The sequence below is a fragment of the Solanum lycopersicum genome, chromosome 1, assembly GCF_036512215.1.
Source record: "Solanum lycopersicum chromosome 1, SLM_r2.1".
Taxonomy (NCBI): domain Eukaryota; kingdom Viridiplantae; phylum Streptophyta; class Magnoliopsida; order Solanales; family Solanaceae; genus Solanum; species Solanum lycopersicum.
This window is the reverse complement of record NC_090800.1, coordinates 51,260,696-51,287,188: the sequence shown is the minus strand read 5'-3', so window position 1 is coordinate 51,287,188 and position 26,493 is coordinate 51,260,696. Positions and strand designations below refer to the sequence as shown.

At 35.8% G+C, this 26,493-nt stretch overlaps 1 protein-coding gene across 7 annotated transcripts in view; it reads left to right on the top strand.

The window, feature by feature from the left end:
• The first annotated feature begins 3,807 nt into the window (after positions 1 to 3,807).
• The window catches only part of LOC101262148 (uncharacterized), a 40,605-nt gene continuing 17,919 nt past the window's right edge, over positions 3,808 to 26,493 (top strand). For 6 of the 7 annotated variants that reach the window (XR_011221058.1, XR_011221057.1, XM_069297714.1 and 3 more), the window contains exons 1-22: positions 3,808 to 3,975; positions 6,535 to 7,123; positions 7,667 to 7,827; positions 15,011 to 15,073; positions 15,804 to 15,921; positions 16,016 to 16,146; positions 16,231 to 16,326; positions 16,527 to 16,650; positions 17,792 to 17,859; positions 22,818 to 22,904; positions 23,000 to 23,152; positions 23,250 to 23,342; positions 23,501 to 23,560; positions 23,655 to 23,758; positions 23,851 to 23,938; positions 24,146 to 24,250; positions 24,344 to 24,448; positions 24,520 to 24,572; positions 24,674 to 24,737; positions 24,835 to 24,969; positions 25,208 to 25,320; positions 25,422 to 25,515. Coding sequence is in view for 5 of the 7 variants with exons in the window: in XM_069297714.1 (XP_069153815.1) it covers positions 6,883 to 7,123; positions 7,667 to 7,827; positions 15,011 to 15,073; positions 15,804 to 15,921; positions 16,016 to 16,146; positions 16,231 to 16,326; positions 16,527 to 16,650; positions 17,792 to 17,859; positions 22,818 to 22,904; positions 23,000 to 23,152; positions 23,250 to 23,342; positions 23,501 to 23,560; positions 23,655 to 23,758; positions 23,851 to 23,938; positions 24,146 to 24,250; positions 24,344 to 24,448; positions 24,520 to 24,572; positions 24,674 to 24,737; positions 24,835 to 24,969; positions 25,208 to 25,320; positions 25,422 to 25,515 (2,256 nt within the window). In the remaining 2 variants the exon portion in view is untranslated. Of the gene's footprint in view, positions 5,855 to 6,534; positions 7,124 to 7,666; positions 7,828 to 15,010; positions 15,074 to 15,803; positions 15,922 to 16,015; positions 16,147 to 16,230; positions 16,327 to 16,526; positions 16,651 to 17,791; positions 17,860 to 22,817; positions 22,905 to 22,999; positions 23,153 to 23,249; positions 23,343 to 23,500; positions 23,561 to 23,654; positions 23,759 to 23,850; positions 23,939 to 24,145; positions 24,251 to 24,343; positions 24,449 to 24,519; positions 24,573 to 24,673; positions 24,738 to 24,834; positions 24,970 to 25,207; positions 25,321 to 25,421; positions 25,516 to 26,493 lie in introns of all 7 variants that reach the window. The other variant, XM_026030214.2, reaches the window with a different exon arrangement.

Below are 26,493 nucleotides of genomic sequence, written 5' to 3'. Positions count from 1 at the left end.
CCGGTACCAGGATAGTATATGAGGATCGGAGTGTCACGTTCCGACACCAGGATAGAATATGGATCGGGTGCCACGTTTCGGTACCAGGATAGTATATGAGGATCGGAGTGTCACGTTCCGACACCAGGATAGAATATGGATCGGGTGCCACGTTCCGGTACCAGGATAGAATTGGATTGGGTGCCACGTTCCGACACCAGGATAGAATATGGATCGGGTGCCACGTTCCGGTACCAGGATAGTATATGAGGATCGGAGTGTCACGTACCGACACGAGGGGAATAAAGATAATGAATCTTGAAAAATGTTAATATACTCAATCTAATGAACTGAATTCCCAAATAAGTATGATGAGGAGGCGTGAGTCCTCATTGATGTGCTTGGTGTTGTAACCAAGGGTTATGGTAACTGTAAATGCTGCATGCTAAGGATATTAGTTGATTTTATGATATTGCTTAATATATACTGTTTTCTATTTTGAGTTGGCCGATGATATCTACTCAGTACCCGTGTTTTGTACTGACCCCTACTTTTATTGTTTTCTTCTTGTTTATTTGTGGAGTGCAGCAAACGTGCCGTCGTCTTCGACTCAACAGTAATTCAAGCCAGTCTTACTACATCGGAAATTCAGGGTGAGCTAATGCTTCTAGCTTGGACTGGATCTTCTTCTTCAAGTCTCGATGCCTTGAACTTCCGGCATGGACTAGCTTCTTATGTATTTTTAGCTTCTTAGAATACTCTTAGTTTAGTAATTTGATTATAGATGTTCTTGTGATGATGACTTCCAGATTTTGGGGAATGATAAGTTTTGAGTTATAGAAGTTGATTATTGATTTTTATTAATGAGTTTAAGTCTTCCGCATTACTTTATGTTGATATTATATTGAAATGTTAAGGTCTAGATTGGTTGGTTCGCTCACATAGGAGGGTAAGTGTGGGTGCCAGTCGCGGCCCGGTTTTGGGTCGTGACATAAATAGTAATTGATACCCAGTATCAAATGGAAAAGGGTCTAAAATACCCTCAAAGTATTCAAAATGGTACAAAATTACCCTTCATCCACCTATTGGCTCCAAAATGCCCTTCTCACCCACCTATTGGGTCCAAAATACCCTTGTCATCCACCTTTTGGTTCAAAATTGACCACTTATTTAACGATTTTATATTTAAACTATTTAATTTTTTTTTAAATACGTGGCGCTCAACTATTTGTTATAATTTAACTTATTAGTGTAATTTATAAATCAATCCACTACCCACCCATTACTAATTAAATTCCTCTAAATTAATGAACCTGTCACATTACTAATGCAAGCTACTGCCAATTGAGTGTTTTTAAAAAATATTGAAGTAAATTATCATACATTCAAGTGGCTACATAAAAATCACCGATAAACTTAAAAGTCTGACTATATTCATCTTAATTATTCTTACGTCTTAATTATGTGATGTTACTTCATAGGTAACTTTTTTTCAAAATAATATATTAAAATTTTTAAAATAAATCATAAATATTTATAAAATTATATTTAAAAAAAGTGCATGAATTAATTCGGAAAGTATTACTTCTTTACCTTTAATCATAAAATTCTAATTCAATTTTAAAAGAAAGTGTCCTCCTAAATAAGCGGCTCAACCTAAATTTAATTGGGGCTTCGATTTGGACTCGAATAATTTTGAATGTCATTTTTAGTAATCTATATTTCATCGTGTTTTAGTAGTGTTTATGATGATTTGATATTATAATTGAATTATTAATTGAGTGGGGTTTAGTTAGTAATGAGTGCGTAGTGGATTGATTTATAAATTATATTTATAATTAATAGTTGAGCGCCAAGTATTTAAAAAAATATTTAAAGAGTTTAATTTTAAAACAATTATAAAATGGTCAATTTTGAACCTAAAGGTGGATGACAAGGGTATTTTGGAGCCAATAGGTGGATGAAAAGGGTATTTTGGAGCCAATAGGTGGATGAAGGGTAATTTTGTACCATTTTCAATACTTTAAGGATACTTTAGGCTCTTGTCAAAATAAATAACTTTTTAGAGAAACACTCTAAAACTTGAGTACAACTATCTTAAAACAATGAAAATAAAAAATTCTAAAACTAGAGTTAACGTATCTCAAAAATAATAACACTATAAAAAAAGTGCCTAAGAATTCATAGATAATATCAATTCAACATTAACTAAATTGTCTTGAGCTAGTGCTATGAATTGACTCTTAGGCCTTAGTTGATACTTAATGATAATAAATAGTAATTGATACCCAATATCAAATAATGTTGTATACAATTTAACAGATTTTTAAATCTACTATAAAATGTAACATTGTATATTCATAATATGATCTTTAAATATCACGTGTTCAACAATTTTAGACTATGATACATTGTTCTGCAGTTTACACCCATAATATAATTTGAACTTTAGTCTTTGATATATTGAACATAAATATCAATCAATGGACTAAATTCCGGGTCTTATTTGTAACAAACTGATATTTATTTGCATCTGATATAAAATGTAAGATCATATATTCATTAAATGTAAGTAAGTATCATATATTCAACTATTTTAGATTATGATACATTGTTATGGATATTACATTCCATCGTATAATTTGAACTTTAACCTTTGATACATTTATCATAATATGTCAACAAAATAGATTACAATTTAGGATTTAATATGTAAATGCGAAATTTAAACAAGATACATAACAATATGATATTATATCTTCAGCAATAATATATCAAATTTAAAGCAACTAACAACAGGGAAAGACAAAAATTTAAAACAGTGAAATAGATACTAAATGAACTGATATACTTGAATATCTTGATATAAATATATAAGTCGAATATATTAATACAAATATATATCAACAAATAAATACATTTGATTACTTTGGTACAAAAAGTACAATAGTGAATTGATACCCTTAAATATATTGATACAAATATCTCATAATGAAGAAAATACATAAAAATTTCACCAGAAACAACAAAAATACATCTCGATCTAAAAAAAATAAAAAATACATAAACATGTTGTAACACATACGAAAAATGAAATACACCCATAAACATAGTCTATTAAAAACTCATTTGATCTCACAAAACAAATAAAAAAAAATACACAACCGTAGTTAGAATATTATGGTACAACGAAGATGATGAAGGAAGAAGAGGTTGAAAACAACAATGACTGTAGAGAAACCATGACTAGAACAACTCAAAAAAATACAAACAAAAAAGAAGTTATTTAATGTGAGATATTCCAAATCATTGGAGATTCACGTTTACAATCGAAATCGATTTGAAAAAATTACTAAAAGATGGAGCCTGATTCATATGTATCAAGAACAAAAATTGAACAATTTTTTTTTAAAGAAGAAGAAAGTGATGAAGCACAATCTCTACTTACTCATTGTGTTTGAAATAGATTGATAAAAGAAAAAATGTTTTTGAAAATAAAATTGATTTAGAAATTGTAACTGCTAAGAATGTGGAGTGAATTTAAGGAGTGAAAAAAGAAATAATAAAAGTGGGTTTGGCTGATAGATTAATGTATCAAAAATTTATAAAATAGAAAAAAATAAGAAATTTATGAAATATTTTTAAAAGATAGGGATAAATAGAGAGTAAGATAAGTTAATGTGTGTATATAAGTAATTTTTTCTAAAAAAAATTAGTCATATATATATATATATATAAATCATAAAATTTTCTGAAAATTAAACAGTACCCGAGATTATGGAAATCCATGCAAAAGCTTGAAACCAAATTATTTGAACAATTGAGCCCAAATACATGTTGAATCCGGCCCACGCAGATTTCCTTTTACAAATTTCTACACATTGGTCATTGAACTCTCTACACTTCCTTTTCCAAAAATATTGTCTCATACGTTTCCTACTTATTTCTTTCTCCGGCGACCTCCTAACGATTCCTTCCTCCGGCGATATCGACTTTGTATGTTCTCTCTCTTTCTCTCTATCGATTCTCAACTGTTGCAATGCTTTGTGTCTGCTCCGATTGCGCTAACTATAGTTCATTTCTGATTATGACAGCTGTCTCTGGCTGTCACCACTTATTAAATAGCTTAAATGAATCCAGTGATGTTTTTTACTTGTTGTGATTCTTAATAGCTAGATTACATCCTTTTTATGTGAATCAGAAGTCGTGATGTTTGTACTAGTCTGCTACTGTGCATCACTGATCCATCTTTTGGATATTTCTCCAAAAATAAAAGGGGGAAACAGAAGAAGAACAAGGATTAGGCTATAAGATGTATCTAAACTTGCCACTGAGTAATTCCAAATCAATTTTGTGGATATATCTCACTAAATATAAGAAAAAGGCTGTGAAATTCTAATCATTGTAAAACATGTATATTTATAGGTCTTCTAATCTTCCATTTGGTAACTTCCTCACTGGAAAATAGGAGAAAGAAAAGGATACATAATTGAGATATTAAAGCCATTGTAATGAGTTTGACTAGCTGATTTTTAATCCTACTTTATGAACCTCAAGATCAACAAGAGCCAACCAACCATAGATACAAGACAAGGGAAGACCTTGCTCGACCAAATGAATGTAGCAGCATGTATATTTAGAGATGGGAACATGATTCAGAGTTGCGATGATGTACTAAACTAACCAATGAAATCAATCAATCCATTGTCTCAACACAAAGTAAAGTTGTGATCTGCTATATTTTTAATCGGGGGTGTCAAATGGGCGGGTCAAAATAGGTCGAGTTGAGCTAAAATTGACCCAAAAGTTACTTAGGTCCTGATCCGCCCAACTTTACTCAATCTTCTTTTTTTTTTTTGATAAGGTAAAAATTAATTGACTAAATACCCAGAATCTACCAAAACCAAAAGTTACAAAAGACTGCTGGGATTATTCATAAAGTCAATTACAACATGTCTTAGTGCCCACCTTTTGTTTTCTTTTGGTACTTTATTCTTAATAATGAAACTTCACTTTCATACCCTACCAAAATAAATGAAGAAGGGTAACTCTAAACTGGAAACCACGTCAAAATTTAAGGTTCCTGCAACATTTAAATTTAAGAAGGACAGGATCTGTTTAGTTCTTGACCTCGAGACTAGCAAGCTGGACATAGAAACTTAAGTCATCACTTAGTTTGTCCTACCCAAGAAAAAGGAAGGCAAAAGCAAAACCTCATTGCTAGTTTCAAAATAGACAATAACTGAATATCCTTGGCCCGTTTAGTTAAAAACATCATGACAGGACACAAATTAATGCAGCTTGCTTTTACATTATATGTGTATTCGAATATACAACTGAAACATACTTCAAAACTTTTGCTATATAGGATGAGAATTAGTCCCTTATTTATTCAATTGTTCACTACATAAAAAAGCTTGTGAATCTTAATTGTGGAATCCCAATAGAGGTGGCTAGTAAATAAACTTCTCATAAGCAGTGTTGTTAAAAGCGCAAAAAAGCGCGCTTCAAAGCGAGGCGATCCTTGTGCGCTTTTTTAACTTGAGGCGAGGCGATTTGAAAAAAGCACTCGCTTCAGAGGAAGAAGCGAGAAGCGACGCTGAGGAAAAAGCGCGCTTTTTATAAAAAAAGCGACAATTAGGTTTTTTTAAAAAAAATCTGAAATATAACTTCTCTCTCCTCACAACTCTTCTTTCCCTTCTCTCCTCGCGACTCTTTTTCCCTTCTCTCCTCGCGACTTTCTTTCCCTTCTCTCTCCTGAAGCTCTCGACTGAGGCTGCTGGCTGCCGCCCTTCTTTTTCTCGTGAAGATCTCGACTGAGGCTGCTGGCTGCCTCCCTTCTTTCTCTCCTCAAGATCTCGACTGAGGCCTGCAGGTAATTTGTTCATCTATTTCTTCTTCTTCTTCTCTTCTTTTCTTCATCTCTATTCTCTGCTGCCTGCTCTTTTCTTCTTAGTTCTTACTGACTGCTGCCTCTTTTTTTTTTCAATTCTTTTGTTTTTTTTTTTAATTTTGTGATCAGTGTGTATGCTAGGAGCCTTTTTTTATTATTTTCTGAAACTTCCTTTTGTTTGTAGTATTTTGTGATTTAATTATGCTTTTGATTTTTTGCTTTATATGTTATGACTTGTGAGTATTTTTGCCTAAGTAATTTCTTTCAATCTAAGACTATATTACCTCTTTTTAGTTATTTAATATTTTTTTATTTTTATACTAAATGTCGCTTTTTTTAAAAAAAGCGCGCGCTTCGCTTCACGCTTCTTGCTTCTGTGAAGCAAGCCCTTGTCGCTTTTTTCCGCTTCTCGCTTCCCAAAACACTGCTCATAAGAAATCTTTTGCTCCCATTACCACTGGAGAATCCAACAAATGCATGCAGTTATGTAATGATGAACTGTAGTTTATCTGTACATGCTCAGGCAATTAATGTTTTAACTTAATGTTCTTTTTTGGGTTCAAAGTAGACTTCCAAAGCTAACTCAGGTTCTTCTCTCTAGCTCACTGTCTTTTCTTTTCCAATAGCTAATAGTTCTTTCATTCTCTGTTTTCTTAATTCAGGAGCAACACTTTTGGTTAATCTACAGGAGCAAAGCTGACCTTGTTTTGGTTTTCATAGCAGTTCAATGGGCACTATCTGAATCATCCTTATATGTAGTGATAGTTGTAATGTAAAACAGTCAAAATACAAAGTTCCTGTAATCTATAACTTTGTTATATTTACTTGATCTGTGCAATTTTAAAGAAGTATGATGACCTGAAATGGATTGAGGCCTTCCGTATCTCTTCTTTCCCTCTTGAATTTAGAAATTATAACTGTTCATTGGTTATTTTAGAAAGAATTTGGCATCTTTAACTTGTGTTGTTTGATTGACTGAGCTCTGAGAAATTGTCTTACTACTTCATCAAATGGAGAGCTTAGCGCACCTTGAAGCATTGTGTGAGAGGCTTTACAATTCACAGGATTCTGCTGAGCGAGCTCATGCAGAGAATACACTAAAATGCTTCTCAGTTAATAGCAGCTATATTTCGCAATGTCAGTATATTCTGGATAATGCATCAACTCCTTATGCATTGATGCTGGCTAGTTCAAGCTTATTGAAGCAAGTGACAGAACAGTGCCTATCTTTGCAGACCCGGCTTGATATTCGTAATGTTCTAGTTTGACTGCAGATTTTCCTATGTTTCTATAGTTGTTTCTTCTCACTCCCTCCCCCCCCCTCCCCCCCCCCCACATTTGTTTTTCCTTGTCTGTATATTATTTGCAACTTACTTTAAAGCTGCTTTGGTATGCCATCATTATTTCTCATGAAGTTAAAGAGTATATGAAGGTAAGCGTAGGTGTATGTTGGCATCATATTTGCTATTTGAATAAGGAAGAAGGTGAAAGTTCAGGCTGTCACTTATTCTTTCACTTTTATGCTTGGGGATCTGTGTTTTTCTGCTTGAATATTCTGCTGCGTGTAGACTTGTAAAGGATATGCCTACCAAAATTTAGTAACGCTGGAAAAGGGATTGCTAAGTTGAACCATTACAGTGGAAGATCTTGGGTATCTTCTACTTCACATTTTGGAATTTAACCTAGTCGTGCTAATTTTATGCTTTTGATGCTTCTACGGTTGTGAAATACTTATTACATATCTCTCTTTCATACATTACTACATGTTTTAGCTAATCTGCTCCTTTTATGAAGGCAACTATCTCATAAATTACCTGGCAACAAGAGGAATTGACCTGGAGCCTTTTGTAACTGCATCTTTGATTCAACTGTTTTGCCGAGTTACGAAGTATGGGTGGTTTGAGGATGACATTTTTAGAGAGGTGGTCAAAGAATCCACAAGATTTCTGAATCAGGTAATGATGTTTAATATCTTTAACCTCTACTGTACATATAAGGATGGGTGTTGCGCCAGATGATTGGTTAAGGACCTTTTAAAGCTTTATTGCTTATAACTGGTGTGTGAAAATTCATGCCGTTACGATTCTATAGTTTGAATGTATGTGACTTCATATAGAATCTCTTTACTGTGGTCTTCCTGTTTTCATTCTCTTTGAAATTGCAAGTAACTATGTCTATACTATATTAATTTTCGGCCATGCCTCTTTTTTCGCTGGAAATTTCTGAGATATCATTTCGCGTAGTTGACTTGGTGTTGGCTGAAACTGGTCCTCATGGTTGAGTTGAGTCTTTACTTTTCTCTTGTTTTTTTCTAGCTATATTCAATATTCATAGCTAATATAACCTGCAGAATGGTTTCATCTGATTCGTTCCATCATTTGATATTATTGGTTAGTCAATTGGGTGACAATCGTAAGGTGATTGGATTTTGTGTCTGATATGTTATCAAATCTTGGCGGGAACCTATGTTGCTGAGATCCTTCAAAAGAAAAATAGTGCACTTTTGGAGGATCAACACGTTTGTGACGGACATTTTGGCGAATCCGATCAGTGTAGATGGAACATGACAACTAAAGAATCCGTACATACATGAGAATACCACAAGCAAAAGGGTAACTCACATGAAGGACGACCTAGATAAACTAAGAATCACCAGTGAAGGTCATAGAAACTCAATATCGGTCAACAAAATTATTGAAGCTTTAACAATTATTTACAAATAGAGAAGGTATAAAAGTGTGAGAAATGATGGTATGACTTTGATTATTCCCTCAAGCATAGTATTTATGTATGTAGCAAATTTGGTGAACTATGTTTATGCTTCGTAAAATTCCAAAGGAGATTGACAAAATATTAAAGGTAGAGGAATAAAGATCTACACATGGTGTTCGTTGAAATGGAGAAACATGAACTAAGTGTTATGCTCGAAAGCATAGAGGAAAACTATCATAGATATCTTGAGTCTATTATCCAAGCTAGTGGGAAGATTGATGATGATGTCAGCTGTCGCACACCATATTGGTGTAGGGTGGATGAAATGGAGGCTCACATCTAGAGTCTTATGTGATTAGAAGGTCCCATCAAAAGTTAAAAGCAAGTTCTATAGAGTGGTGGTTAGACCATCTATGTTGTATGGAGCGAAGTGTTGGACAATTAAGAACTCTCACGTTCAAAAGATGAAAGCTGTGGAAATGTTGGTGCTCTAAGAATGTGTGGCTTATTAGGAGAGATAGAATTATAAATGAAGATGTTTCGGTCAAGGTGGGAGTGGCCTAGGTGGAGAGGGGACCAAATGCAGAAAATGTGGCTAAAATGGTTCAGACAAATGAAGAAAGATGCATGGATGCTCCAGTGTGGTGGTGTGAGTGGTTGGCTATGGATCGTTTTAGAAGAGGTAGAGGTAGGCTGAAGAAAGTGTTGGAGAGAGGTAGCTGACCTTCCCTACCCAAACTTCATTCCAGAATGCAGTTTTTAGACCATTAGCAACACCAATCGAGATGTTATTGAAGTAAGACCAAAGTCTCCTGATTGTTTTCCAGACTCTACAACCAAATGTCCCCATGACTTCTTCAGTTATCCAATGGCTAAGTAAGCCGTACTTTTGTGCTATGTACCTTCTCCATAAGTCCCCATCTTTAGTGCAAAATCTCCATTATTACTTTTGTAGAACACAACTGTTCTTGTTGCTGAGATTCTTTAGTCCGAGACCCCCTTGTTCTCATCTAAGGTTAAGAATATCTCATTTCACCAAATTTTAGCCTCTCTTCTCCTTATTCCTTGCCATAGGAATGTTCTTCTTAGTCTATTGATTCTCTTTTCTACGGTTTTAGGAATAGGAAATAAACTCATCAGGTAGGTAGGAAGACCATCAAGTACTGCTTTAGTAAGTGTCAGTCTGCGATCCAAAGATAAATACTGACTCTTCCACCTTGATAGTTTTTTTTAACACATCTTTTTAGCGCCTACCTCCGTATCTCCAAATTTCTATTCTTAGAACCTAATGGCATACCCAAGTATTTGGTTGGTAGGGATCCTGTTTGGCAGTCCTAGTTATGTGCTAAGCATTGCAAGTTGTCATATAGACCTGAAATGCCTTCAAAAGTTGTTAGAATTTCCCTTAGATGTTTAAATTTGGAGCACCTATGAGCACAAATATATGAGGGCCTCATCTGTATAAATTGGATAGGTGATTTCCAACTCATTTCCCATGCATGTTTGACACTGAAATCTTTTATCCAGCCATTAGTTTTTGTTATCCTGAACATATGATTCAGCCCCTCCGTTGCAATTAGGAATAGTAATGGAGACAGACGCCCCCCTTGTCTAAGACCTCTATGTGATTGGAAGAAACCCTCAATATTCTCATTATAATGAGAGAAAATTTCACACTTGAAAAATGCAAAATCTAATCCAGCTAATGCACCTATTCCAAATCCCATGTCCTATAGAATTTTTAGGAAGAAATTCCAATTGGCAGTCATAGGCCTTCTCACATTGCTTGATGATCTGTACCACCTTTGCCTCTGTTAATGGGGTCTGGAGCCACTCATTTTCTTCCACAGAGATTGTAGGACATCCTTCCACGTCAAAGGAGGGTCTCCATAGTTCAGATTCCAAGTACAAATTGAAATAGAACTCTATCATTGCCTCTTTGGTTTCTTTGGGTTCCTGCACTTCCTCACCTCACCATGTGTTTGTCAGGAGTATTACATCTCGTGTGAACTATAGCCACTCTTTGGAAGAATCTAGTGTTCTTATCTCCTTGCTAACAAAGGGTTCTAGATTTCTATCTCCAGTCAGCTTCTTCATGTTTAGCCTGAACTTCCAAGTCCACCAGTATTGTAGCCCTTATTAACACTTCATCCTAAGATAGAAGCCTATCCTCCTAAATTTTGTCAAGCTCAGATAGTTCCTCTATGGGATTGTTTTCCTTATGTCTAGTTCAGAAAAGGTCCTCTTACTCCATTCTTTTAGCTTTTTCTTTAGCATTTTATGTTTGACCCCTAATCTGTAACCAGGGTATCCTTCAACAACAAAGCTACTTCACCAATGCTGCACCAATCCTTAAATACATCCACTTTGAGGCTTGAGCCACCATTTTTCGAAATTGAAGTAGGTCTGTCTGTGTTCCACTTCTCCACATTCAAGAAATATAGGACAATGATCTGAGCCTATCACTGGTAGAGTTCTTTGTTTGATGCTTTTGAAATTTTCCTTCCATTCCATAGAATTTTAAAATCTATCCAACCTAGCAATGCTTTGGTGATTGGCTCGCCTGAACCAAGTGTACCTCCCATCCACCAGAACTGGATCATGCAAATCTAGATCCATCTAGAGTATTCAGACATTATGTTTCTGTGTCTGTTACATCCCCTTCTCTCCACTATATGCTGAGCTGTATCACCTCTGGGATAATTCTGACAGGTCTCCTTCCCTCTCTTACATTTATCAAGCTTATGTATCTACTATTTTTGTTGAAATTACTGACAGAAAAGATATAGAGGCTCTGTTTTCTTCCACCATCAGACAATGTTTCCGCTCCTTGGTGCCTCCTTCAGTGTCTTCACTATCCACTCCATTGCCTTCTTATTGAAGGGTGTTTGCCTGATGGAGTTCGTACTCCTTTCCGTCCATTTGTATCATTTGCCTGAGATCCTTGATAAATTTTCTATGTCGAAGGTTTTGAACCCTACCGCAAAACAGATGGTGTTATCCATCATTTACAATAGAGAGTTCTGAAAGAGAAGATTTTTTTTGGGGGGGGGGGGGGTTGGGGGTGGGTGGGTGAAGGAAAGCCAGGAAAAATTTCAAAATTGTATTCAGAGTCGTGCCTGAGAGAGCAAACTTACGCCTTCTTCTTCAACACATCGCTCGGGAGGAACTTCTATTTCTTGGTCATTGGCGGCATATTGACTTGCAGAGGAAAGAAGGCTGTCAGAGATGATGAGGAAGCAATATTGAGGCCTGATATTGTCATTGGAAGACCTCTGGCACAACACGTGCCTAGGATTTCAATTCAAATTTGCCTGGTCGCTTCTTGGGTTCACAACTTAGACAACCAGACAATAGGGCCCAAAATGAAGTTGGACCTTTTGAAAATGCCAAAACGTTGTGTCAGCAGAATGGATGTGGAAGAAGATGAAGCTAAATTTCGACCGGTGGAAGCTGACTATGGATTGTTGGCCAGTAGAAGTAAGAAGAGTGGTGTGGATCAGATTATTAGGTCTTCCCATGAGCATGTGATCGCAAAAAATGTTTTAGCAGACGGAAGAGGAGACTTGTCTCAAGCACCACTTACACTGGGCTCGCATCTAAGGGGTGAAAGGGGATGGGAAGAAGGTGTGAGGGGAGATAGAGGTGACAAACGACGGATTAGTTCACACAATTCTGATCTGGTTGGAAATACTGATGACTGTGAAAGAAGAGGAGGGGAAGAGAGAAGAAAAGGGCTTCAACCTCATGGATAGTAAAGGAAGGAAGTTTTCTTTGGCGAAAGAACCAACAAAAATATTGTGAAGTTCATAAATCATGTCATAAACTGAATCATATCATAAATCATATTATGACATGAGAATCGTATCATAAATAGTAAACTGATACTCCCTCTCTGATCACATAGCCGTGGAAGGGCCGAGTAACTTGATCAACACAGCAAAAGGGAAAGGATGGATCAAAGGATTCCAAGCAGGAGAATTGAACAACTTGGATAACTCACCTTCAATATGCAGATGATTCATTGGTGTTTCGTGAAGCAAAAAAAGACCAAATCTTGATTTTGAGGATTACTTTTGTCATTTTTGAGGCAGCCTCAGGACTCCATATCAATTGGGGAAAGAAATCTATCTATCCTATCAACACTGTGACAGGGATGGAAAGATTGGCTAGTAAGCTAGGAGGCAAGATTGGGAAACTTCCAACAACCTACCTAGGCATGCCTCGGGGAGCAAATAGCAAGTCCAAAGGTATTTAGAGTGGGTCCTAGAGGAAATGTGAAAAGAAACTCACCAACTGGAAAAGTCAGTACCTCTCCTTGGGAGGCAGACTAACTTTAATCAATAGTGTCCGTGATGCACTACCTTCCTATATGATGTCAGTATATCCAATGCCTGCAACTGTATCTAAGAGCATTGATGCCCTTAGGAGACATTTCCTATGCAAGGAAGTGAAGACAAAGAAATTCCACCTAGTTAAATGGGAGGAGCTGATAGTGAACAAGGATATATCTGGCCTAGGCATCAGGACTTAAGGAAGCAAAACCAAAGCCTCTTGTTGAAGTGGCTGTGGAAATTTGTCCATGAACATCATATGCTTTGGAAGGAGGTCGTCATAGCAAAGTATGGTATGGAGGACAAGTGGATGACAAAAGTGGTTAACACTCCATACAACTGCACTGTATGGAGAGCAATCAGGAACCTGTGGCCTTTGTTGTAATTCAGATCTAGAATCAAAGTGAGAGATGGTCAAAAGACCTCCTTCTGGGAGGACAAACGGAATGGAGCAACACCCATGAAACAGCTGCATCCGGAACTATACATGTTATGTCAACAACAACAGGCAACAGTGGCCACAAAGTGGACTGTTCAAGGCTGGAATTTGTTCCTAAGGGGACACCTAAATGACTGGAAAATAGAGAAGGTAATTGCACTCCAGAATTCAGTGGATAATGTTAGCAATCTTACTGAGGAGAAGGACTCACTGGTTTGGTAGAGTGAATTCATGATAAATATTGGTCAATTCAGCATATAGGGCACTCAACAAGACTACAGACCAATAGACAGACTGGCCATGGAGGATGATCTGGAAACCAAAAGTGCCCTACAAAGTGAATGCCTTTTGTGGTTGCTGTCAAAAGAAGCAGTTCTGACCCATGAAAATCTGAAGAAAAGAGGATACTCAATTTGCCTCTAGATGTACTCTATGTGGAGAGCAAGCAGAGACAATCAACCATCTTTTTTTACACTGTAGGTGGACTGAGTAGCTATGGAGAATGTTCATTTGCCTGAAAGGAATTACGTGGGTGAAACCAGGAATCATCAAAGGTGTTCTAAGTAGCTGGATTAGGAATGGCAATGCTTCAAAGGAAGATAGATGGAAGTTTTTCCCAACATGCGTTTGGTGGACAATTTTGAAAGAGAGGAACAATAGGAGCTTTGAGAATGTACTGAGTAGCCTTCAGCAGATTAAAATGAATTGCTTAGCTCTTTTCTATTTTTGGTGTAAACAAGATATTTTAGCTAGAACAGAAGACATCTTTGATGTACTAGATCTTTTATAGGCATCAATTAATTAAGTCAAAGATTTTTTAAGATGTAATATTTTTTTTGAAGGGGGACTACACTTTTGGTTGTAGTATACCTGTGGATATCTATAGACTAATGTTACCAGCCTCAAAAATAGTAAAGTTCTACCGTTGAGAAAAATCATGGTGTTCATACTTGTCATAAAAAATCATCAGAAATCACGATTCATAGTTGTAGAGTCATATTGTAAGTAAAATCCTTAATAGGAATCATCAAACTCAGTTTTAAAGAAAATCATACTTTTCATATAACTTTGCATTTGCTGCTTATCCCACACTTCCGGTTGACCTCGAGGCTGTGATTGCGGTATGTGATTAGTTTTTGTTACGTAATTGTTTGCAAAGAAATCCCTAATAGAGTTCACAACAAAATTGCAATTATGTAGCAGAGTACAGAAGAAGATGATATTGATGTGAGTGACGAATTAACAAGACTGATATTTAGGGAGTATCAGAATCTTTTCAAGAGGTCTCTTGCAGAATACAAGTAAAATATGATGTGGAATGTACAAACTGATTTATTTTGGTTATCAGACTTTTTTCATCATTTTTGGCACAATTGTACTTATTATTCTCATCTTTTAAGAGGGTTTAAGAATGTTCATAACTTTTTTTTTTTTTATTGGATGTCCAAGTTTTTGGTGAGAACAGAATGTGAGCTTATAGTCTGTGAAGATTGATGGATTTTTGTGTGTCGCCTTCTCTTTCTCTTTAATTTTAGTGTATGACTTGCTATTTTTCCTTCTTCCCGTAATTTTCTACAACTTGCACTAGTATATTGCCAATTTGGTGATAAGTTTCTAATAGATTTTTTTGTGATGTGTGCTATTATGCCTCAGACAGAATCTCATTATGCAACTGGTTTGAAGATATTGAATCAACTCGTGTCAGAGATGAATCAGGTTAGTATTTCGTTATATTTCTTAATATGACTTTAACTGACTGATGTCATGTTCCTGTCAAAATTATGTAGATGAAATTTAAGAAGGGTATCCTATGTATTAGTCGAGGTGCACAAAAGCTGGCCCGAATACCACGGTTATCAAAAAAAAGAAAGAAAGGGAAACTAGCAAAGGAGATATCATGTGATATTTCAACTGCTACAGTTGTGAGCTTTTAAAAATATGTTGGTGCCGAATGACATATCCTAAATCTCCTAATGGGTTGTCTATTTCTGGGGTGTTACAATTTATGTACATAAAAGATGTTCGCTATCTAGTAACTCTTTTAAAGTGATTTTGTCAGAAGTCTTCTAACATGCAAAGGTCCCCAGATTTTGACACTGATATAGTATTGCTTTTTGTTCCCCCTTTGCTGTCAAATTACTTGATTGTATCTTATTAATTCTACTTTTTAGTCAAGCTCCTGGTTTAATTCAGGCGACTCTTGAGATCTTTATTTTGGAATTTAGTTTTATATATGAGTTGAAGAGAGAATTATCAGCTGAATCTTAAGTTGCTAGTTGTTGCAATTTTATAGCTAGGTACTTTTTCTTATGATTTCTAGTATTCTGATATGGACTTAATAAATGGGTAGATTTAAGTCTTTAACCTCCTCATTCTTTGAATCAGCCAGTTCATACAGCTAATAAACTTGTGTGGTTATACATTTTCTTGATTGCAAAATATCCAGCCCAGTCCTGGATTGCCATCAGCACAGCATCGTAGGGTGGCTTGCTCCTTCAGAGATCAATCGCTTCTTCAAGTATTCCAAGTATCCTTGACATCAATGGCCCAACTGAAAAATGATGGTAATACTCCATCAGATACAGTCATAATTGTGATATTTGACATTGTTATGTGCAATTTGTTATCTTACTGTTGTTGCTTGTTCTTAATATGCAGTAAAAGTTCCTAAGAACGCGGCTAGCAGCAAACTACATGAACTGGCGCTTGCTCTGTCCCTGAAATGTTTATCATTCGACTTTATGGGAACAACGGTTGATGAAAGTTCTGATGATTTTAACACTATTCAGGTGGTTTTATCTTCTATAACATATATTTATCAAGTTGTCTAACATACCTGCAAATATCATGTTGCTCACTTAACATTGTTGCAGATCCCATCTTCATGGAAGCAAGTCCTGGAGGATCAATCAACGGTGCAGATTTTTTTTGACTATTATGAAATCAATAAGCCAAACATATCGAAGGAGGTCAGTGTCATACTGTTTCTGGTGCCTTAAAGTAGAGTTTTTGCTTCATTGTTGTCACACATTTAAATCATGTGACTGGTGGTTTGAAGAATTTGATTGATTTACTAAACTGTTGTCAAGAATGCTCTTTTCAGTCATCAGTTCAGATTCTCAAACTTGAAGCAGTAAATTGACAAGTGTAACAAGCTTAATTGTCTCAGGCTTTAGAGTGTTTAGTCCGTCTGGCTTCAGCGAGGAGATCTCTGTTTTCAAATGACACTTCTAGAGTGAAATACTTGGCACACCTGATGACAGGAACCAAAGACATTATGCAAACTGGGAAAGGTGAACAGGATTATTGTATTTCAATTATGTTGGTTATCTTTATAGACATCATAATCATATCAGATAACATTAGTTGTGGGTTTTATATAAATTTGTAGCTCAGGATTGGCCTCTCGATTTTCTGTTATTCTCTCCTGGTGTTTTATTTTATTTATCTTTTCAGTTCTTTGGTTATCTAGACGATTTCTTTCGTAGAGTGGCGTTTTATTAAATTTTACGTTTTGTATTGCTATGTTTCTGTATAAATCTGGTATGATAATATCATATCCAACTCTGCTTGGCCATTGAATTTGCAGAGACTTGTTCTGGTCTTGACTGAGGATAGATACATTTGGCCTACAGAAGCCTAACATAAAACATCTGTGGTGCTTATCCATCTTGAAGTCCGTTTGAGGCAGTGTCTCTTTGGAGTTAGAATCCCTAAGTGTAGACGCCTAACATGTTAACATCCATCTTGGATCTTTTTGTGATAAGTAATACAGTAAATTTTTGTTGATGATCTGGGAAAACCCTTTATACCATAACCTACAAGATGAAGACATACTTTCCAGCAAATGACACACATCATCTGTACCAGCAAGAATCTCATTGGGGCTCCAAATTTTGTTAAAAATAAAGGGAATTTCCCTTATATGTGCAAAGCGAAGTCCCATAAAAACTTGTCCTTTCTTTTTTTTGGTTCACAGTACCCAAATAAGTGCTGGGGGAGCGACAATCTAGGTCTGCTTTTCCATTACACCAACTGCTAATGTTTGGTGGTAAAGCTCTTAAAATGAAGTTTATAACTAACAATATCCATTTTAAGTATTAAAAACGTTGATAAAGTAGCAGATCTCATTTTAATGCCATCTTGCTGCTGTATTTTTCTATTTACTTGTAATTATCAATGGGTGCAGCCGTGCAGTACACTTACTTACGCAGATAGGTCTTTTGAGTTTAATGACATATTTTTCCTACTTTATTTTCTTCGATCTTTGAATATGAAGGGATGGGGGAGGGAGAAAGGAACATGAACATAAGTTGACTCCTGCTGATTTAGCGTCAACTTGATTGAGCAAGCAGATGGTGGTTTAGAGTGTTACATTTGCTATGTTCTGTTATAGGATGTCATTATGACTCCGCTTCCCCCTCCTTGGAACAGGTCTGGCTTGTCATGATAATTATCACGAGTTCTGTCGGCTTCTTGGACGTTTTAAAGTCAATTATCAGGTATGAAACCTTTCCCCTTCACCTTTTTTCTTCTTGATAATATGAAAATGCAGTGTTACGCATCGGCATTGATTTAATTCTTTTTGTGAGGATTCATATAAGCTGACATAAGGTGTTATTTTTAGTTTCCATAGTTACTTTAATAATGTATGTATAATTCTAATATTGTGTTCTCTTGGTTTTCTCCTTATTGCATTCTTTACTCAGATAGCATTTTGAAATTGTTTCGTGTAGATTTTGGAATTTCCTTTGCATATATCCATGTTTGCTTAGATTTGTGATTAAGAGAATCAAGGAAATTCTCCTTAGGTTAATATCATAAAACCAGGAACTACCTACATTCTTCAAAAGGGATTCAATCTAATCCTCTTCATCAAATACTTTTACTATTTATATTTGTACTTGAACTTTTTTAAAAGGTCTACATATAGTACATGTCAAATCCGCTTGACAATACAATGATGTTAGAGTAGTGGTCAAACATGTTAAGATCTAAAGGTCGCATGTTTGTAGATTTTGTTTTGCACAGGGTTTAGACTTTGTACTCCTCACTCCATTGTATCATCTCTACTCTCTCACCTCCTTTTCTGCGTCACTACCCGCAGTTGCTCCTTGGCACTTCCTCCAATGATGGCCAGTCAGGTGCCAGCACACTTTATCAGTCTGGTGTTCACGGGATAAGTTACACAACCTATGTGTTAAAGAAAAGCTCTTCGTTATATATGTCAATAATGCCAAGGGCCTTGGAAAATGAGGCATTTCATTGTGGGGTCTTATCATCAGTGGTCGATCCAGCATTTTCGGCTTATGGGTGCTCACTTCTTTTAATGTAAAATTACTATAAATGCGATATTTAAAACATTAATGAGAAAAATAAGTTTAATTTACAAAAACAAAAAAAATAATCAATTTTTGAGGAAAAAAAACAATTTAAAGGATTTCATAACCAAATAGCCAGATTTCTCCAGAAAAATAAGATAAGTTATTGGACATGGCTTTTTAATCTTGTCATGTCACGAGAAACTTATCAAACGTAAAAGAAATTAAGACAAACTTAAGTATATTAAGAAAAAGAGAAGAACATGTGCGAGTTTATATTGGAGGGAAAGAGAAAAAATAGATAATGTGTAAATAATTGTTATTAGTGCGAACCGCACCCTTGACCTCCTTAAAGACAAGGCCTTCAAACTAGTCACTAGACCAAAGCACTATTTGTTCAGTGGGTGCTGAACATTTAATATGCTCAAAGTTGTAAGAAATTACTATATATATTAACACTTTATGTCGAGATTAATGGGTGCGCGATCACCCGGAAGAATGAATGTGGGTCTGCCCCTACTTATCATCTTATTTAAATGAAGCAGAAAACTGCTTGTATTTGCGTGCGAGTTGATTAAGTGATCAGAATTTTTCAATGGGATAATGGATACAAATCCTGGTGGCTAAGGGATGATTATCAGGGCCTTGGAAAAATTTAATAAAATTTAAGTTTGTAGCTACTCTGCTAGACGTCCAATTTTCTTGTTCATCATTGGTACTTAGTAGTTTAATCCGTATATAAATGAATTACATAAAAAAATATTGCAAGGGTTGAAATGGGAAAAAGTATTTGGTATGAGTTAAATGGCTGTGAAAACCCAAATTGTTAAACTTGTGTTGGGGCAATGTGAGGGGACTCTAAACACTACCTGATCATGATGAAGTTATAAGGGGGATCATCTCTTAGCCCGTTCCGATTTTCCTTAGTGATGGATGAATTGACACATCATATTCAAATAGAGCTGCCATGATGTATGTTATTTGCTGATGATATAGTAAATTGATTGACGATACGAGCGGTGAAGTTAATGACATGTCGTAGAGTCTAAAAGTTTTAGGTTAAGCGGGACTAAAATAGAGTACATGATAAGAATGGGTTTACTTGCAAGAAACAAGAAACAATGCGGAAGTGAAAATACGAAGATCAAAGATGGAATTTAAAGATATGCGACATTCTAGAATAAGATTCCTAAATTTCAAGATTAAGTGCTGAGAACCTTAATTGATTTTAATTTTCAAATTTAGTGGATTAAAATAGTTATGATACTAATAAATTCAATCCAAGAATCGATTAAAAGGTGATCTATACCTCTATTTCAAAGAAATTAGAGACAATCTGTGACAATCCTGAAGCATCCATTGCTGAGACCTGGACTAACCAAGGATGGAATATCTTCTTTAGGAGACTTCTAAATGACTGGGAGATTGAGAGTGTGGCCAGCCTACTGCAAAGGTTGAATGATTTCTCTGGTTTGAATACCAACCCTGATAAAATCAGATGGAGACACGATACGGATGGAAAATTTTCAGTCGGAAGATTGATCAGAAGAAATCTGATCTCACAACCTGGGAACATCCCTGGACCTTGGAAACAAATATGGAAATCTAATATCCTACCAAGATTAAGGGTTTCACATGGAAGGTATGTTGAAGAGCATGTCTCACTCAGGAGAAACTGAAAAAGGAGAAACTGAAAAAGAGAGGTTTTGAGATTGTCTCAAGGTGCTTCTTTTGCAAGGAAAAGGAGGAAACAAATAGCCATTTGTTCCTTCATTGTAGAGTGACTTCTCAGATGTGGTGTATTTTTCTTAATCTCATCCAAAAACCATGGGTGATGCCTGAGCATACGGCAGATCTTGTAACCTGCTGGATGAGAAGAGGTGGGAGTAAAAAACAGAACCTAGTCCCTTCTTGTATATGGTGGTCAGTCTGGAAGGAAAGATACAATAGATGTTTTGAGAATATTACTAATCCAATGCAGAAAGTAAAAGAAAACTGCATTAACACTTTATATCTTTGGTGTAAAGAAGAGGGCATAGATGAGGTAGAACAGCTAGTAGACTTCTTAGGCTATCTGTAACTATGATTACTTGCACTGTGATTTTTTTGATGGTTGAGACAGCATATCCACATTGCTGAGGAATATAACTTTACCTTGCTCAAAAAAAAGAATTATTATAATGCAAATTACATTCCTAGACCCCTATTTCAAACTAGACCATTTTTTGTGAAACAGAGGGAGTAATAAAGTAATTAATTTACAACAAATATAACCATGTTTTATTTACATAAAAATAGCCAAAAATCACACTAAAAGTACACCTACTATACAACATAGCTTGCCAAAAGTCATGGAAAATATACACCGACTATACAATATAGCTTACCTTTTACATTAGGGATACATTGACTATGCATTACGCTACACTCAAAAAGTTAAACTATACATGAAATATACTGGCTATACATGAAGTATAGTAGTATACAATGACGATTCAATCCCGATCAACTTTAAAATCATCTCTACATAGTCCCAAAATTTAAATATGAATACTCTCGATGTTTTGAGTCTTTTGATATGTAATTTGTTTGAAAACGATTAACATTTTCGATACGCCTAATTTTTTTTAAAAAGAAGAAGCAGAGAAATGACGAAGAAGACGAAGCGGAAGAAGATGAAGAAGAAGAATGACGACGAAGAAGAAAAAGCAGACAATTGATGAAATTGAAAACAGAAAGAAGAAGCCATTAATGTATGAATTGGAAGGAAGAGGAAGAACTTTGGCTAATTTTAGTAATTGTTGAAAGTTAGGCTAATTTGGGTGTAACACCAAGTGCCGAGTGGCCACTTTGCATAATTTGCTCGCTAATAAATACTAAAATCAAACTAGGAAAATTTTAAACTAGGAAAGCTAGTAGAATTAATACCAAAATTCTTCCCTAAGCTACCTACTAGAAATAAGGAAAGTAAGTGCCAAATTAGCACCATAACTGAAGCCACTTTTTAACATGTTTAGGCGTGAATTTCAACTTACCGTAGGCTTGATTTTCAGTCCTCTTTGACTCCACCAAGGCTTGATTTTCAGCCCCCATGATCTATGTGGGGTTGACTTCCAGTCCCATTTTGGGGTCTATGTGGCCCAATTTCGGGCCCCATGTGGTCCTTATTTTCCTTTTATCAGATATGTACTTGGATCATGAAATATGTGTATCACTTAGCTCATTCTGTTCCTCATTTCTAGAACTCGTTCTTGGACTCTTCTTCCACGATAAGTATCTTCTTAATTTCTCATTGAATCCCGTCAACCTTTAATAGGATAAGCTTGAAATATTAAATTATATTATTATTCCAAAATAAAAATGTTAATTTTTGTAACAGTAATTAAAATACGGGAGGTATGCATAAAAACGCATACCAAACCTGGAAAGAGGTCTCTAAAATTACGCAAGCTAATAAGAAACTTTGAAGCAATAGAGGAATGTTTTAATTGCCTAAAGATTGAGATTTATTAATTAAATAGTGAATTTTTTCATGATTCTTCTGTGAGGGTTTTAGCAAGTACTTCAATTTTGCCAAGATTTGTGAATTAATTATAATACTAAGATAATCCAAGAGAAGATGCAAAGTAGGTTGAGTTTATAATTTTGAGATTATCATAGTATCAATTGGACAAGAGTATGACATTGTTTGACTCTAAAAGAACTTCATGTAAGGTGAGATAAAAATAATGTTGTTTTTACTACCATTGAATAAAAATAAAAGAATAATAATATCGGTGAATACGACATCATATTGAAGTAGTTGCTAGTGGGTATGTAGTATGAAGACGAAGAATCTTGTATTATAAGCCATTTTTAGGTCCATAACCTGAACCAAGTTGGTAAAGCCAATTCTTCGATAATGGTTGACCATATCAAAGTCTTCATGAGGATATACTCATGGATAATTTGTTTGCTCTTAAATTATTTTTTTGGATGACCATTGCTTGCTCTTAAAGTTGCTTCTCATTGACATGCTCACTGCAGAATCTACCATTTGTCTCGAGTCTGACCAGGCCAGGATATTTTGTTTCATCTTCCTTTTCCCTACAATGTGTTTGATGTGCCTTCTTTATGTGGTTTTGATACTTCTTTCACAGTTATCAGAGCTTGTGAATGTGGAAAGTTATGGGGACTGGATACGCCTGGTTGCTGAATTTACTTTGCGATCTTTGCAGTCTTGGCAGGTTAACTCTTTGATAACTGGATTCAAGAATAGCATTTGGTCGTTAAAATTTTACTCTGTTTTCACGAAACTTCTGATTTTATTCCCATGATCTAGTGGGCTAGCAGCAGCGTTTACTACCTTCTTGGGCTGTGGTCTAGATTGGTTTCGTCGGTTCCATATTTGAAGGGAGACACTCCAAGCCTGCTTAGTGATTTCGTGCCAGAGATTGTCAAAAGTTTTATCACATCTCGATTTGGTTCCTTTCAGGTTGCACTGAATTGATTTTGCATGTGAGGTTGCATCGAGAGTTATCATAATAAGTTGTGGCTTTCGATTTACTCTCTGTTATGTTTTGGTGTTGCAGGGTGAAGTCTCTGATCTCTCAGAGAACCCCCTTGACAATGTTGAACTTCTTCAAGATCAGCTCGACTGCCTTCCTAATCTTTGCAGATTTCAGGTCCAGACTCTAAAATACGACACTTCAAAGATCATCAAAATGTTCTGAAAGCTGCTCGACTTTCTGTTCAATTTTTTTAGTTCAGACTGCTCAGAATATGTTTTGACTGTTGGTTTTTGACCTACTGAATTTTCTAAAATCGGTTTTGGTCGATACAGTATGAAAGCTGTAGCTCATACATTATGCAGATTACTGATCCTCTGCTTCAGATGTATATGGTATGCTTAGATCATTATCTAATAATTTGTAAGAGTTGAATGCCTAACGGAGCTTATGTGTTTGCAGTGATACATTTGTTTCTGTGTGAAACAGGAATCTGCTGATCCCCAGGTTCTTGCAGTGGTGGAAACAAAATTTGCTTGGATAGTTCACATTATTGCAGCTATTGTTAAGACTAAGCAGCTTAGTGGATACAGGTATTGCCAAGCTATATGCTGATTTTAACTGTGTTGTGAATCCTCTAGATTTGCCATTCACCTAATTTTCTTATGTATATTTTCACTTTCAGTGGTGAATCTCAAGAAATCCATGATGCAGAACTTTCAGCACGTGTACTGCGGCTGATAAATGTTACTGATAGTGGCTTACGCAGTCAGGTTCACTCTAATTTCCTCCTGATACTTTGGCAATATAGCATTAAAATGTAGAGAAGTTATTTTTTCATGTTCAGCTGAATTAAAATGAAAGTCTAACTCTATTGTGTATTGTACTTCGTCTTTTCCTTAGTAACTTGATCGAATTTGCATATATTGGGTGACATTTTTGGTACTCACGTATTGTTTTTGTCATTCTTCATATACCAGCGATATGCAGAAACAACCAAACAACGCCTTGATCTAGCTATTCTTGTGTTCTTCCAGAACTTCAGAAAGTCGTATGTTGGAGATCAGGCAATACATTCATCAAAGGTACATAATTGAAATTTCTTTGCTATCTTACCCAAGTGCTCAACTTCTTATTTGATTTCTTACTGGGTATTTAATCCATTTATTTCTCTGCAGCAACTATATACTAAATTGGCTGAGCTTCTTGGGCTCCATGATCATCTGCTTATATTGAATCTCATTGTTGGGAAGATAGCAACAAATCTTAAGTTTTACAGAGAGGTAATTGTAATAGTTGATTTCTTGTGATATTTCGATGAAAGCGAATCATTATTTCTCTTCTTTTTCATTAGAGTGATGGAGTTATCAGTCAAACATTAAATCTCATGTTGGAAATGGCGTCTGGGCAAGTATCATCTTACTATTCTTCTCAACTTTTTTGCTATTATTAGAATTGAGGACATCTCCTGGCTTTTTGTAATTAGTTTAACCTTCTTGAATTGGCAGATATATGACTGCAAAACTTCTGGTAAAGTTGGATACCACTCAATTAATAATCTCCAATCAGAATGTGAGTATTGTTTGTAACTGCGGTATATTGCTCTCTTCTCAAGTTGTTCCTAAACATTTGCGGCTTTGATCTGATACTTTAAATTCTGCATATTCAGAGGGAAGAATTCCCCTTTTTGGGGGACTACAGGTGCTCTCGTAGTAGAACTACCTTCTACTATATTATTGGCTTGTTGATCTTCATGGAAGATAGTTTTTTGAAATTTAAAGCATCAATGGATCCACTTCTGCAGGTATACATGTTTTTGGGATTGTGATTGATGTAACGTTCTTATTTGTCGTACCTTGAATAGTATGTGAAGTGTTTTTTCCCGCAACATTTTTTTTGTTTAATTGCACCTCAAATTGCTCAACTCTCTTTTCATTAATTAATTGCTCCTAGTACTTTGTTTTAGTATTAATAAATTCAGAAGCTTTACTTATGTTTCTGCTTCTCACTCTAATAATTTGAGTTTAATGATGCAATAAAAGGTCTTGCTCAGTTTGGAATTGATACCAGATGCCTTGTTTCACACTGATGATGTTAAACAAGCATTAATTGGGTTGATGAGGGATCTTAGAGGAATTGCAATGGCTACAAGTAGGTTAGTAGCATGGTCAATATCAATATTTTCTGAGGGACTAGACTTGAATGTTTTTGACACACTAATTTTTTCTTTGTTCTCCTATTCCTACCATTCAACAGCCGAAGGACATATGGTTTCCTATTTGATTGGTTATATCCAGCACATATTCCTCTTCTTCTCAAGGCCATAACAATATGGGCAGACACTCCAGAGGTGAGACTTAATCCACAACTTGACATACTGCTATGGTGATTACATAAGCTCGTCCATAATTGGTTATCATTGCACCATTAACCCCTTCCCCCTACCTCACCATGGTTCTCTTATCACAATCAAAGTTGTGGCTTACAGTTGTTTTATCCATATATTCGTGCTTGGTCCACAAACAACCTCTCTACCCCACAAAGGGTAGGGGTAAGGTCTGCGTACAACCTACCCTCCTCAGACCCAATTGTGGGATTTCACTGGGTATGTTGTATTGACTTGATAATAGAACACTTAAATCCTAGAGGCTTTTTTGTGTATTTGAAAAACAAATGTTTAACAGATGTCAAATATTTGTAATGATTCAACTGGTGAAAGTACTTTTTTGAAGTTATCATGTACACATGCAGTACCTTATGGTAAGCAGTTAAAGTATACTGCTGCATTAAATCCATTTAGGGTTTGATTGTTTGTTCTTCAAAGAGCGGTTGAGTTAGCTTAGATTTCGAGAACTGGTATGGTGTTTTGAAGTGAGAAAGCTACCAGGCACAATTCTTGAGGGGGGGGGGGTCTCTTTTTTCTCGGTGATCTTAGTTTCTTGCTGGCATCTTGACAGTTTGTTTACTAATCATCTCTCTGTGATTTTAATCTAAAAACTGTAGTATCTTTATGGGGGAAAACAGAATTTATGGTGCTTTGGGATTTTAGTCTTATGATACCACCAGAGTCATTGCCAGAGCTGAAGTCTTGTTTGAGTGGGTAGAATGAAGTAGAAATTTGATGCGCAGAACCATGTAAATTCAGCCGGGAAACAATGGATGGTTGGTGTTTGTATTACGGGGATGCATCAAAAGACTCTGGTACTTGCACTAGAAGATTGAAGCTAAACGAACAGGCCCTTAGCAATTGATGACAATATATCTGAGGAGGGTTTTGAATCCGAAGCAACGCTGAGATTTCATATAAATTTAATCAAATGAAGCCTAA